Source organism: Dermacentor silvarum, chromosome 1, assembly GCF_013339745.2.
Source record: "Dermacentor silvarum isolate Dsil-2018 chromosome 1, BIME_Dsil_1.4, whole genome shotgun sequence".
In the NCBI taxonomy this organism is placed as follows: Eukaryota; Metazoa; Arthropoda; class Arachnida; order Ixodida; family Ixodidae; genus Dermacentor; species Dermacentor silvarum.
The window spans coordinates 15,956,540-15,969,788 of NC_051154.1; the positions used below are offsets into that span (position 1 = coordinate 15,956,540).

At 45.8% G+C, this 13,249-nt stretch overlaps 1 protein-coding gene across 1 annotated transcript in view; it reads right to left on the reverse strand.

Moving 5' to 3' along the window:
• Positions 1-2,209: 2,209 nt before the first annotated feature.
• Positions 2,210-13,249, reverse strand: part of LOC125942686 (trichohyalin-like) — a gene marked incomplete at its 5' end in the record, with an annotated part of 29,454 nt that continues 18,414 nt past the window's right edge. Inside the window, one exon of the mRNA XM_049660950.1 lies at positions 2,210-2,333. Within this exon, the coding sequence (XP_049516907.1) occupies positions 2,210-2,333 (124 nt within the window). The remainder of the gene's footprint in view (positions 2,334-13,249) is intronic.

The following is a 13,249-nucleotide window of genomic DNA, read 5'->3' on the forward strand; positions in this document are numbered from 1 at the left end:
CCCTCGATAAACGAACACAAGTGGTCCTGTTTATTATAAAGGCTTCTGAAATTTGACACAATTAGGGATAAGTTTCTACTTTTACACTGCTGTCTGGGTCAAGCAATTGTGGGACACGTCTCGCCTTAGCAGCAGAACTACCTTTTTATTCGAGTTGTTGTAGGTGTACAGCTTGTTTCCGAGCCAAAGTTTATCGTACACCAACCTGTATTCCTCGTTAGGTTTACGTTCGGTACGTGCTAAGTCCCGATGCATTTTCATTACTAGCTGAATTTGAGGTGAGAAATCTTCTATCAAAACACGAGGCGATTCAAGATCTTCAAGTTTGGAGGCGTTGTGCAGAATGTTGCCCTTATGTTGCAAAAACTTCACTACAACAGGACGATTCATGTCAACTTTTGTTGACCTATTCTGTGAGCGTGTTCCATTTCCCTTACATTAACGCCAAGTTTACTTAAAATGAACTCGCTTCTAAGTTTCTCCGTGTAGTCCGATTTTTCAGCTGATTGTTCCGGCACGCCTTTAAATGTAAGATTATTTCGTCTGAACTCATTGCTTAGATCGTCGACAACAATATCAGCGTGCACTAATTGTCTTAAGTCGGAGCTCTTGAGATGAGTTTTCGCTTCTTCAAGGATTGAGCCTACAACGGGGCCATCGGAACGCATGAGGTGAGCTTTTACCTCCTCTAGAACTGAGCTCAGGACAGTGAAAACTTCCCGCAGACTGTCCATATCTTTAGGTAGCCTTTCCAGACTCGACATTCGTCTTTTTACGTCTGTGATGCGTGCCTGCACATCCTTCAGTTTACTTGTTATATCCTTCTGAAATTTCTCAGTTTGAACACGACAAATCTCTAACCAAGTTTAGTGACTGGTCCATCTTGTCTGGTCCTGGGTTAGTCTCAACATCTCCGGCGCGAACGATGATGCGCGACAGACAGAACAAGGCGATGAGCAGTCGACTGCCTGGACCCAAAGAACAGCAGAATATTGCCGGCCGGAGCCAAACTGGCGAACTTGAACGAATCTGTCTCGTTAGCCCTATGAAACAACCAATTCGGTTCCGGTATGTATATACTATCGAGCAAGAAGTTTACGGACCACGGGATCTCAGAAAACGCTAAATATCCAAGCAGCCTTCAAAAGTAGCCAGTAAAACCGTACATCACAATGTTGTTCGCATATACCAGTAGAGGCTGGAAATGGGAATACCAGGCTGCGTTTTGAGGCTTGCGAAGATATTCAGATTTTTGTTAGTTCCCTTGGTCCGTAAACTTTATTCGTCGGTAGTACATAAGTCAATACCCATGTCTAGTTACAGAGAGACTGGTTGGGATTTGAAACCAAAACAAGTATGATACTTAAAGTGCTACATGATGCACACTCACCTAAAAAAAAGTGAACAGACTTCGTAGACAACTTCTGCACGGCCACAAATGAAAGATTACAACGTTGTGTTCTACTTGCGGAATAGCTTTACGTAAAACTCGCGTCCGCAGTTTAGTGCTTTCTGGTTACTCAGCCTTGCCGACAAAGCAATGAATAGTTGATACAGTTCACCTTGCATATGTTGTAACCAACGTAGTGGACACACACATGTTTATGGAACTAGGTTAGTGTGTCAAATTTATGTTCTTGTTCTCTTTTTGACATTTCGAATTGCTAAAGCCTGCTTCTACTGCGCATAGCGTAAAACGCTTTACAAGTACATAATGCCAATGTTATTTCCGCCACCCTCGAGTGCTCCTGCTTGTGAGAACATGGTTTCATGAAAGCGACTGCAATCCGAAGTGTATATTTTCACTCTCAAAAGCTTATCTATCTTTGCCTCCATGTATAGTAACTTTTGATTAAACATTTCATGCACGTCTTCTTTAGGTGAACAATGAGTCACGCACATCGCTTACCCGCCGCGGTATACTCCAGTGGTTATGAATTTGCGCTACTGAGCTCGAGGTCGCGGTATCAATCTCGGCAGCGGCGGCGGCGGCCTTCTGATGGGGGCGGAATGCAGGAACGATTGTGTACCGTGTATTGGGTGCACATTCAAGAACCCCAGCTGATCGAACTTATTCTGTAGCCACCCGTTACGGCGTTCCTCATTATGAGACCGTGGTTTTGGCACGTGAATGGTGGAGGAATAAACGTTTATTTCCGAAACAGTATCCCGAGAAAAGCCCAGGTTCTACTCTAGGTTGGAAGTCTCCTCATTCCAGGAGCCCGCTGGACTTCACCGCTTCCTTGGCCCTGGCGACGAGGCGTCGTTGTTGTTCCAGGTCCTCGGAGACGAGCTTGGCCTCCCACGTTTCGATGAGGTCTTCGCTTTCTTGTCTGCCGTTACAGCCTTTCGGTGAGGGTGATACAAACCTCAGAATTTATTTAACTGCGCATGACTTGCGTATAGCACCCAAGGCTGTAGAAAAAAAATAAAAGAGACACGTTGAAAAGAAACAAGAGTAGTGGTCACAACGTCTGGCTGTCAAAGGTGGAATGCCTCATTGAATCTGTCCTAAGTAGGCTATTTTACCTTTCCGTCGCCAGAGCGTTTACGTGACGTACGTGTAAGTACTAAAGTTAGTGACTACAAAAAAAAAAAATACCAGAACGCATTAAACAGTGACTTGAGAAAACCTATAATTCTTACCGTACGTAAGACTGAAATCATTTAGTCCGGCTTAGGAAGGGTGAAGAAATGGTAAATACATTAACGATAAGAAAAGTTAACTATCGTAAAATTGCTTAAATGACTAAATTGTGGCACTGTTGAAGAAAAAAAGAGAGAAAAAGGGAAAGGAAAGACAGGGAGGTTAACCAGAGGTTATCTCCGGTTGGCTACCCTGTACCGGGGGAGGGGTAAAGATATGCGAAAGGAGAGAGAGAAAAAAAAATAAAAATAAAGAATAAAAAAAGGAAGGAAAGAAAAGAAAATCACACACGCGCACAAAACAGAACTGTTTCTGTGGGCACTGTCACGCAGTCTGCGAAGGCGTTCTTGTGTTGCATAGTGTGAACGTTCATCCTACGTAACACGGTGCAGAGTCACAATTTGTCACTGAGTCCGGTATCTTTCAAGTAACGCAGCAGTGCCTTCAGGGCGGCTCGCGCCGTCGATTGTGTAGGCCAGTTTCCAAGGATGTTCTTTTCTGTTATTGGTCGTTTGTCCAGTTGATCTATCGTCGCTGAGAGAGCTGCTCTCTGTGGGTTGAAACGAGGGCACCCACAAAAAAGGTGTGCGATTGTTTCATTATACCCGCAGAATTCACAAAGTGGGCTATTGGCCATTCCGATAAGAAAGGAGTACGCCTTTGAAAATGCTACTCCAAGCCATAGACGGACTAGAAGTGTGCAGTCCCGTCGTGGAAGGTTGAACGGAATACGGAGCTGTAAATTAGGGTCCAGGGCATGAAGGCATGCACTTGTGAAATCGGATGAATTCCATTGCATCATTATTAGCTCACGCGCAAGCGCGGAAAGTTATTTCGCTGCGTCGGCTCTCGAAAGAGGAATGGCAACGCAGTTGACGCCGTCATGGGTAGATCGGGCCGTTGAAGGTTAAGTTCTGGCCAATGACCTCAATCATGAACTCGCATTTCGTATGTGCAGGGTCTTATGATAAGCCTGGAAATATTGAATATAGTGTACTAGTATATGTTGTATTCTATGTGATACCTATACATATGATAGATTACTCTATATTTAGGCGTAAATGTTTATCAGTGAAATAAAGGCGTCAATTGGTGCGCTAACGAATGACGTCGCGGCCGGAATTGGGGAGAGTTGTATCGAGAAATAAAATAAACATTGCGCCTGATTTAATATGTTCCGGCTCTTGTGATTGATTCCTCTAATCCCGTCTCTGAGCGAAGAATCATCGTTCAGCGTTGACAGGCGAGCCACGACCCATCATGCTACCAGGCGCTTTAACAACAGCGGAAGAGAACTACACACTTTCCCCCTTAAATTTATCGGATACTAAATGGAGGCATGATAGCGTGCGACATGTACTTGCGACGTTCCGTTTAAAGGTAGCGAATGCATCTGAGCACTTGTCAACGCTAGGCAGTCTAGGTTGGAAATCTTAGGTGTCTTTCCCTGCCACAATTTTTTTTTAACTCCGGCTTCATGCTGAAAAATACCATATCTCAGAGCCTTCTACGCTCCGGTTGGCTCTATTTTTTTGCTGTATGAATTTATTGATCTGAATTTATGTATGAATTTATTGAATGTATGAATTTGTATGAATTTGTATGAACTGTATGAATTTATTGAATATGAATTTGCAGTATGAATTAATATTCGTGAAATAGCGACAAGACACCAAGAAGGAAAGGCAGGGAGTTTAACCAAGGCCGTGCCCAATTGGCTATGCTAGACTTGGGAAGGGAAAATTATGAAAGATGGGGGAAAAGAAAGATACAAATGAAAAAATCTGGAAAAGGCACTCGCAGACAGCGACAAACATGTGCAGGTAAGCAAAATCGTAGGGGGGGGGGGGGGGGGGGGGGGGGAGGTTCTGGCCCAGATGGCTGGAGAGATTATGTATCTAGTACCAATGTAAACAAGCAGATCACTTTACACATCGGCCAAAGCAACATTACGTCGACCAATGGACAAATTAAGATCCTCGGAGCACAGATTGCTAGCTGCAACAGCCCCCAGCTATGGATTCGCACACTAAAGCAAAAATGGAGACCGCTATTGCACATGGTTAGACGAATATCGAGCAAGTATGGCGGAGCGCGTAAGAAAGCTTGCCAAACGCTTGCAAAAGCAGTCACGTTTGGAAGGATTATTTACGGAGCCCCCGTGTACGAATTCTCTGAACGAGACCTCGGCGACATCGAAAAGTTACACAGGGCCACCCTCCTACGATCACTGGGCTACCGAATCACACGAGGAACGAGGACCTGCTCAAGCTGGTAACGATTTCACCCATACGGGACATAATAAATAAAGCACGAATTCGCATGCGATCCCGGTTGGAAAACACGACTCAGGGAAAACAGATCATGGCATGGGATAAACAAGTCCATGCGAAGCCAGAGCCCGCGGACGCGACCATAACGCCACAATGGGAAGCACCACTGGGCATACGGAGCCAACAACGCCCTATCGCCAGACGAAACGCGCAAACAAGAAAAATATTTGAAAAGAGATTGGAGCTAAGAACGCCGCATCACACCATTGACATCTACGCGGACGCTGCAATCAAAAACGGCATGGCAAGCATGGCCTGGGTTAGCACATCTGCACCACAACACAATGGCTATCACACATGTCAGCTTCCCGGGGGTGCAACCTTGCACGCAGTACTTTTAGCTATATGGGGAGCGGGCGACACCATTCCCATTGACATGGGAGACATTGTACAGCAGAATGTGCGAAATAATTATCGGATCCTTATTGACTCGTACGAAGCGGTGGCCGAATTAACGGTGCCTACGACAGATGATGCTGTGGCCAACGACACCAGAAAAAAGCTAAAGAGAATACAGGACAATGGGACAAATGTTGAAATCATATGGACACCGGGGCACACCGGCACGGATGGGGGAAACGCAGCCGCGCCCGCAGTTGCCGCGCAAGCGGGTGGGCTTGATTACACTGTACAACTCCCCACACTCCATTTTCTCGCCAAACCCCGCGGACCAAAATCCATACCTAAAGATACTGGCCGAAGGCTCTCCTAATAGAGCACTGATGCATTACATTCGCACTAAAATAAAAGCAGACAGTAAACGGAGACTATTATAAGCTACACCAGTAGATGTGTCTGACAAGGGTGCGCTTACTCGCAGGGAAGAGGTTTTTTTGAACAAGGTTATGGCCAACGCTGCATACACACCACACATACTTGATAAATGACACCAAGCCAGACAAGCTACGACTGCGAACACTTATACCCGATGCACACATTGTCAGGAGTCATGCAGAGCAGACTTGCAACACCTTATTTGGAGCTGTGCAGCTTTTTCACAAGGGAGATCCAACATTCAACATTTACTGCACGGAGACATTAGAACACTAGGAATTGGAATGCAAACTAACCCTGAAACACAGAAAGCCATTGCGACCTATGGCAGACAGAGTGGCTTGTTTCGAGTAGTGTAGAAGGGGTCGACCAGCCCGTGCGAGAGCGGCGGAACTGAACATGCACCCGAGTCTGCATACAGCGGGAGATCAAAGACTAAGATGAAGATGTGCCTCAGCCAACAATCCGGGAACCCACATTCCTTTCCCACCTAATCCCCAACAGCGGCCTAGAGCCGTCCCCTTCCTTAAAATAAAGGCTTTATTCATTCATTCAGTTCATCTCAATCTGGATCCCGGGGCGTCCCTCTCCAGACAATGATTTCTCGGCGTAAACTAGTCAAACTTGCACTTCTGAGAATAAAGGAGGCTTTGAATTGTTACTCCTGCGATTTTTATTAATTTGCAGATGCCGACGAAATGTATATTCTGGGTTCTGCTGGTCACTTTGGTCGCGTGTACCAAACGGTGTGACTGAGAGCTAGCTAGATTTCAATGTCAGCGGTGCTATTCGGCACGAAATAGCAGACTATATTTAGCAGTTAATTAAACGCTATACAACAAAACGCCACGCATAAAATTGCTTTTACTTTCATCCTGTGAAGCATGCAATATAATGCATTGTTTATGTACTGCGCTGTTCCCCAGCTTTGCCGAAATGTGAACACCAATTCAGGCGGATGCACACTGTCAGACGTCGAAGCAGATATGTCACGAGCACGAATGCAACGTTTGGTGTTTGTCGAGGAAAATATATCGAGGAGGGGTGCATGCACATAGAATATGACACATATTTAAGCATATTTAGGATTCCGGAACCCTTTGTGCCACAGTGGCACACACCCTGCTGCACATACCTAATGGCCAACAGGCATATCTAAAGGTATGTTGTGATTTCAGGTTTTATAACGTAGACCACAGATGGGCGCGCACTACGACTAATATGTGGCTCACAGCCATCTGCGTGCTTGCGTGTGATTGCGCGTGCGCATGTGTGTGTACATGCGTGTGCGTATGTTTGCGTGATTGTATGCGTGTGTGTGTCTGCGCGTGCGTGCGTTTGTATTTGCGTGTATTCGTGTGTGTGTGTGTGTGTGTGTGTGTGTGTGTGTGTGTGTGTGTTTGTGTGTGTGTGTGTGCGTGTGCGTGTGCGTGTGCATGTGTGTGTGTGTGTGTGTGTGTGTGTGTGTGTGTGTGTGTGTGTGTGTGTGTGTGTGTGGTGTGTGTGTGTGTGTGTGTGTGTGTGTGTGTGTGTGTGTGTGTGTGTGTGTGTGTGTGTGTGTGTGTGTGTGTGCGCGCGCGCGCGCGTTTGTATGCGCCTGTATGGGTGTGTGTGCGTTTGTATGCGCCTGTATGGGTGTGTGTGTGTGTGTGTGTGTGGAAGGAGAGGGTACATGCAAGGGGATGTGAAATTCGTAAAAAAGAAACACTGCAGCTGCCCTTTAAGGGTGGAGTGAGATATATAAGGATAAATGAAAGACAGGGAGCTTGACCAGGACCAAGCCCAGTTGGCTGGCCTGTGTGAACTGAATGGTTTAAGAATAACTGGGGTATAAGGATGCAAGATAAAGATGACATGACGCGAGTTATACTGGCCTGGCGTATGGCTGACCGTTCAGGTGACGACGGACTACTGAGAGCTCCGAGTGGTGATGCTTCTCTGCGCATGTTGCGCTTGGTTGGAGTATTGGTGAAACAAAAAGGCAAGGAAAAAATTGATAGGACCGGGTCCATTACAGGCATAGGTAGCTATGCAAGGTTAATATAGAGGTTTTAAAGAAGCGAGAAAAGATTACGGAGAGATAGGTAGAATACTAGATCAATAGACTCCTGCAGATAACTTGATTAGTTCAAGCAGGCTAAGTGACTATTTGTCGCCGCCCTGTTTCGAATGGGATGCCAATACATCATCACCACCATGGTGGCTAGCACACACAAACATACACAATGACTGGAGGCACGTGCACGAGGGGCCACGTCACTACACCTTGCACTGCGGGAAGCCGAAAAGGAGGTAAAGATTAAGAGAAGGAGAGAAAGTACAATCTTGATATTGCCATGGTCGTGAAAGTTCTGCGTTCATTATCAGAGATGGTCGCACAGTCAAGCAGGCTTCAGAAATCGTATCGTATCGGTCATTTCATTCAAAAATGAGAATGCATTGGTGAATCAAACACCCAGGCGTAAACGACACATTACTGCTTCTTCACTTTGGTGACCGGCGCAGGTAACCAGGTAACCGGCGCAGTTGCATTGAGAATGGTCGAGTGAATGCAACCGATGGTGAGTGAAGTCAGGTGCGTGCAATTCTTCAGTTTCATATGAGGCATAATTTGCTTAGGTGTTGGGCTGCGTCAGTCCTCGATTAAAGTATAGAAACAATATTTGTTTCTTCGTGTGCTTTTTTTAGCAGCTTCATCAGCGAGGTCATTGCTGGACTGTCTATATTATTGTAGTCAACGGCTGGTATTATAATGTACCTCAAATTAATGAGACACGCATAATGAAAACAGACGCCGAGGTCACACACCTGAGTTGATTTGAGTAATCACCATGTCACTTGCACGAATGACTACTACAGGAAGCAAAACTACCTTACCTGCGCGACGCACCTATAGTCATACCTGAGACTTCTCGTCATATATTTCAATGGCATTGTTTCGCCTGAACAACGCTGGCAATGAAATGGTGGAAAGACGGCGCTTTTACATTTGCACACGCGTGTGCGGGGCTAATTGGCTTATAGGGTTTATTTCTTTCTTTTCAGACAAACAATGACTTGACGACCAGAGCTTGAGAAGTGTTCCCCGACGTGTCACGGACTTACACCTTTCTCTTTCGGCACTCGTGAGGAAGGCGCAACAACAGAGGCGTGCCGATGAGTGAACCTGGCCTAGGTAAATTGAGTTTGTGCCTTGCGGGCGAGGTGATGGAGTTCTTGCGTGCTCAGCGTATTCCCTCGGAAAGCGTCGATCGATGCCTCACGTTTCCCGCCGTTGCGCACCGGAGCGCAGACGGGGCGCACCGTCTCGGTTCCCGAGGTCGCGCGATTTCCCCGTAACCGCTCACACGAGAGACGCACTGTCGACGGCGCTCCAACTACCGCGCTTTGTTTTCCAACAACACGGAAGGTGTTCGAGATGCGCCCCGGCGCTTCCTCGAAGATCATGCGCCCGAGCTAATGAGCGGAGATGGGATTGCCACTAGAAACTTGGGAGCGTCATACGAACGTATCGTTCAACGAAAAGCAAACGGCCGGCCGGGAACAGGCGCGCCAGCCTACGCGCTGAGCATATATCGGGAGAAGCAAGAAACATCTCGGTTTGAGAAATACAACTGCGCACCTTTACGACGGACATGTAACGAGAAAGCGCTGCTGCAAATTCTCCGCGCGGCACTTCTTTAGAAACTAGTTAGAGAAAGCCAGTACGCAGGTCACGTCACACCGCTAACTGATGTCAAGTTGCTGCACTGTGCGGAGGAAGCGTGTTTGTGTACGTGTTGAGAAAGGTTGTACGTTTCGTAACGGTAATCATAAGTTTCGTATCTAGACACTAGGTATCAGAATATATAGAGGGGTGCACTGTATTTATGTCACTGTAGTAGATACACATGTTGTCTCGTCCGTATTTAATTATTCATGTGGGCTGTATGTTCAAAACAAGGTAGTGTTCGAACACCTAACGCTAAAAGCACTGCCAAATATGTTGTCAATTTGCGGAGAATCTCCTATACTGTGTATTTCTAACCTTTTTTATAAGAAAAGGAAGACAATAAACAGAGGTTAAGAGAAATTTATTTCTGATGAAAAATGGAAAGATTGGGTTCTTACCAGCAGTTTAGTAGGCTAGATTACAAAAGGTGCGATTAAAAGACTAAAAAGGAGTAAGAATAAAAAGAACGACACTTAGCACAACTGGAACAGTTTCGTAGTCATATAAATGAGTCACTTAAAGCTGATGCACCCCAAGAAGCATCACCTTACGAATTGACGTCCTTCATATTTGTCGTAGATTAGTCCACTGTCGGGTTTTATATTGGGCGCCATTACTTCAATGCCTCGAAACCTAACCGAGATCACGCTGTCGAAGCAAATAAACGTTTGAGGTTAAGCCACAGTGCTCTTCACCACTCCCTCACCCCCAATTTCGCAGGCATGCTATTAAAGCCTGCAAACACTAATACTTGCCTAAGCCACAGAGTTCTAGCGCTTAGCGTCCAATTACTTTGCTTTTCCTCGCTTTCAGCAAAAGCTTCGCCCTGTGCGCATTGCCATTTTTCACTACCAGCAGGCGATTTCGTTAAGTTTGGCGCCTTAAATTGACTACACAACGAAGGTGAGGCTAATGGCTCATGAAAGACACGCACTGCAGTACATATGGGGTGTCACGTGAAAAATCATCAACATCATCATCATCATCATGTCCACTGCAGGATGAAGGCCTCTCCCTGTGATCTCCAATTAGCCCTGTCTTGCGCTAGTTGATTCCAACTTACGCCTGCAAATTTCCTAACTTCATCACCTCACCCAGTTTTCTGCAGGCCTCGACTGCGCTTCCCTTCTCTTGGTATTCTTTCTGTAACTCTAATGGTCCACCGGTTATCCATCCTACGCATTACATTGCCTGCCCAGCTTCATTTTTCGCTCTTAATGTCAATTAAGATATCGGCCAGCGCCGTTTGCCCTCTGATCCACGTAAATATATCTAGAAGCAACTATGGTAGAGAGTTGCGACCAACAGCATGCTGCTCCCAGTCGTCTCTAGTTATTACTCTGAAAATGTTTTCTAGTGAGCGTTGTAAGGCCAATGAATTATGATAAATTATGGAATTAGGTTATATTTTCAGCTTTCGCGGAGCTTAAATTAAGTGCCTATGGCGTCCTGAGGCCTATAACGTAAAACTATTCCGATCTGCTTTTATTTCAATCTCCTGACGTCAAATTTAAGTAACTGCCGACGCATGTATCGGGCGGTGACTCGCAGCGTTGTTTGAGCAAGCAAATGAAACAATCTCCTCATTTATAGCAGGTCACTTTTGTTAGCTTTCAAAGCAAACAGCATTGCCTTACTTGATAGGTTTTTCTTATATAATTGGCTGACAAGAGGCGAAGAGCACACTTTAGTGGAGAGGGTTTCGATGGGGCTGGGCTAGCTCAGTGAATGTAGATAAACTGATGAGGACGGTGGTGTCGGCGTCTGCGATTGGCACGCTTTCCTGTGCTTAGCTTTTGGTGTTTGATATAAAATCGCGGCGGCGTGCAACGGAAATGCAGCTAACACGGAGTCTTGAGGAAGAACATTTGACGGAGCGACGTCGTGTACGTGCTGAAAGGGCTCGTCAACGTTATACTGCCCCGCAAAAGTTTTTATTAAACGCAAATAAGTCCATTCACACCGGCAGTTCCGAATAGACAGTGCCAGAGTAATCTGCGACCAGCCTTCTTATACTCATTTCCGAACGGGGTAGTCTCCGGCTATTCCGAAAAAAAAAAACTGTATTGTTAAATATATTTATACATCTTTAATATTTACACATCACTTTGATGTGGTGAGTTATCTCGGTTTTGTGACGTCACCTGACAGATGGGCCAAGTGGGCGCAGCCCGAAAATTTTAATCCTTTGCTGAGGCCTGATGCTTAAAATGAATGAAATCGGAAACAAATAGTTTCTTTTATTCGGTCTAATCATGCATACTCGTTGTGTACTAGTCATATCAAATGAGGAGCTTTCGTGATTATCCTGGCGTGGCGGGACAGACAAGCGAAGTGGGGGGGGTGGCCATAAAATAATTTGACCAATCCTGGAGGGCTGATTGCAGGAATGGAATATAAAAGTTTGGAATAGCTTACGTTATGCACCTCTGGGGCGCTATAACGTAAAATGATTCCAAACTATTTTGATTATAAACTCCTGACGTCAAATTTACCTAACCACCAACGCAAGCATCGGGCGGTGACCCGCAGCGTTGTCTGAACAACCCAATCAAACAATTTCCGCTTTTATAGGAGGTCACCTTTGTTCGCTTTCAAAACCAATAGCATTGTCTGCACTCAGCGGTTTTTCTTATCTAATTGGCTGACAAGAGGCAAGGAGCACGCTCTAGTGGAGAGGGTTTCGATGGGGCCGAGCCAGCCCAGTGAAAATAGATAACCGCATGAAGAGGGTGGTGCCGGCTTCTCCGGTTGGTCCGCTTCGCCTTAGTTTGCAGTGGCTGGTCAAAAATCGCGGCGGCGTGCAATGGGAGGATAACAATGCCGCTAAAACGGATCCTCAGCAAGGAAGAGTTGGCAGAGCGATGTCGTATGCATTCCGAAAGGGCTCGATAACGTTTTGCTGCCACGCAAAAAGGTTTATCATGCGCAAATAAATACATGCTCACCGGCAGGTGCGAGTAGCGAGGGCCTGAGCGATCGGCGGGCCGCAATCTTCTATTCCGTCCGAAACAGGGCAGTCTGTTGCTATTCAGAAAAAATTCCACTTTTGTTCGGCATATTAATGCATTTTTTTTTCGCGTACACGTCACTTTGACGCGGTAAGTTTTCGCGGTGTTGCGAGGCCGCGTGACAGACAGGCGAAGTGGGCGTAGCCAAAAAACATTGGACCAATAGCAGAGGGCTAATGGTGAAAAGGCGTCGAATCAGGAATGATTATTTTTCTTTTGTGCGGTTTAATCATGCATAATCAGTGTGTAGACGTTATATCAGATGGTGAGCTATCGTGGTTTTCGTGACGTCGCGTGACAGACAGGCGAAGTTGGGAGTGGCCTTAAAGTGGAGGCAATCGTGGACGCTGATTGCAGAAATTGGAATCAAAACAGTTTGGAATCATTTTACGTTATAGCGCCCCTGCTCACGATCGCCGCTTTCCGATGGTATCAGAACACATTTAAAACACAGCCATGGTAGTGCTAAAGTTGCAAACCGAATCGGCCTTTTAAAGACTTCGGAGGCTTTCTTCTAAGCAAGAGAAAAAGATAAGGTCTACGCAAAAGGTACTGACTTGCAGACAACTGAAAGTAGTGTTTTCATATGCACTCTAGAAAACTTGCATTGACTTTGTCGCCGTAAAGGTAATAGGTAAAAAGTTTGTTAGCTAATCATGGTACGAATAAGTTAGAACGTAAGAACACTTGAAGCTCCTTCAGGAGGTCATACAAGCATGCAGTTGATTTTATTCCTACAGAAGGCTTCGCTTATATTTTATTTTACTTTTTT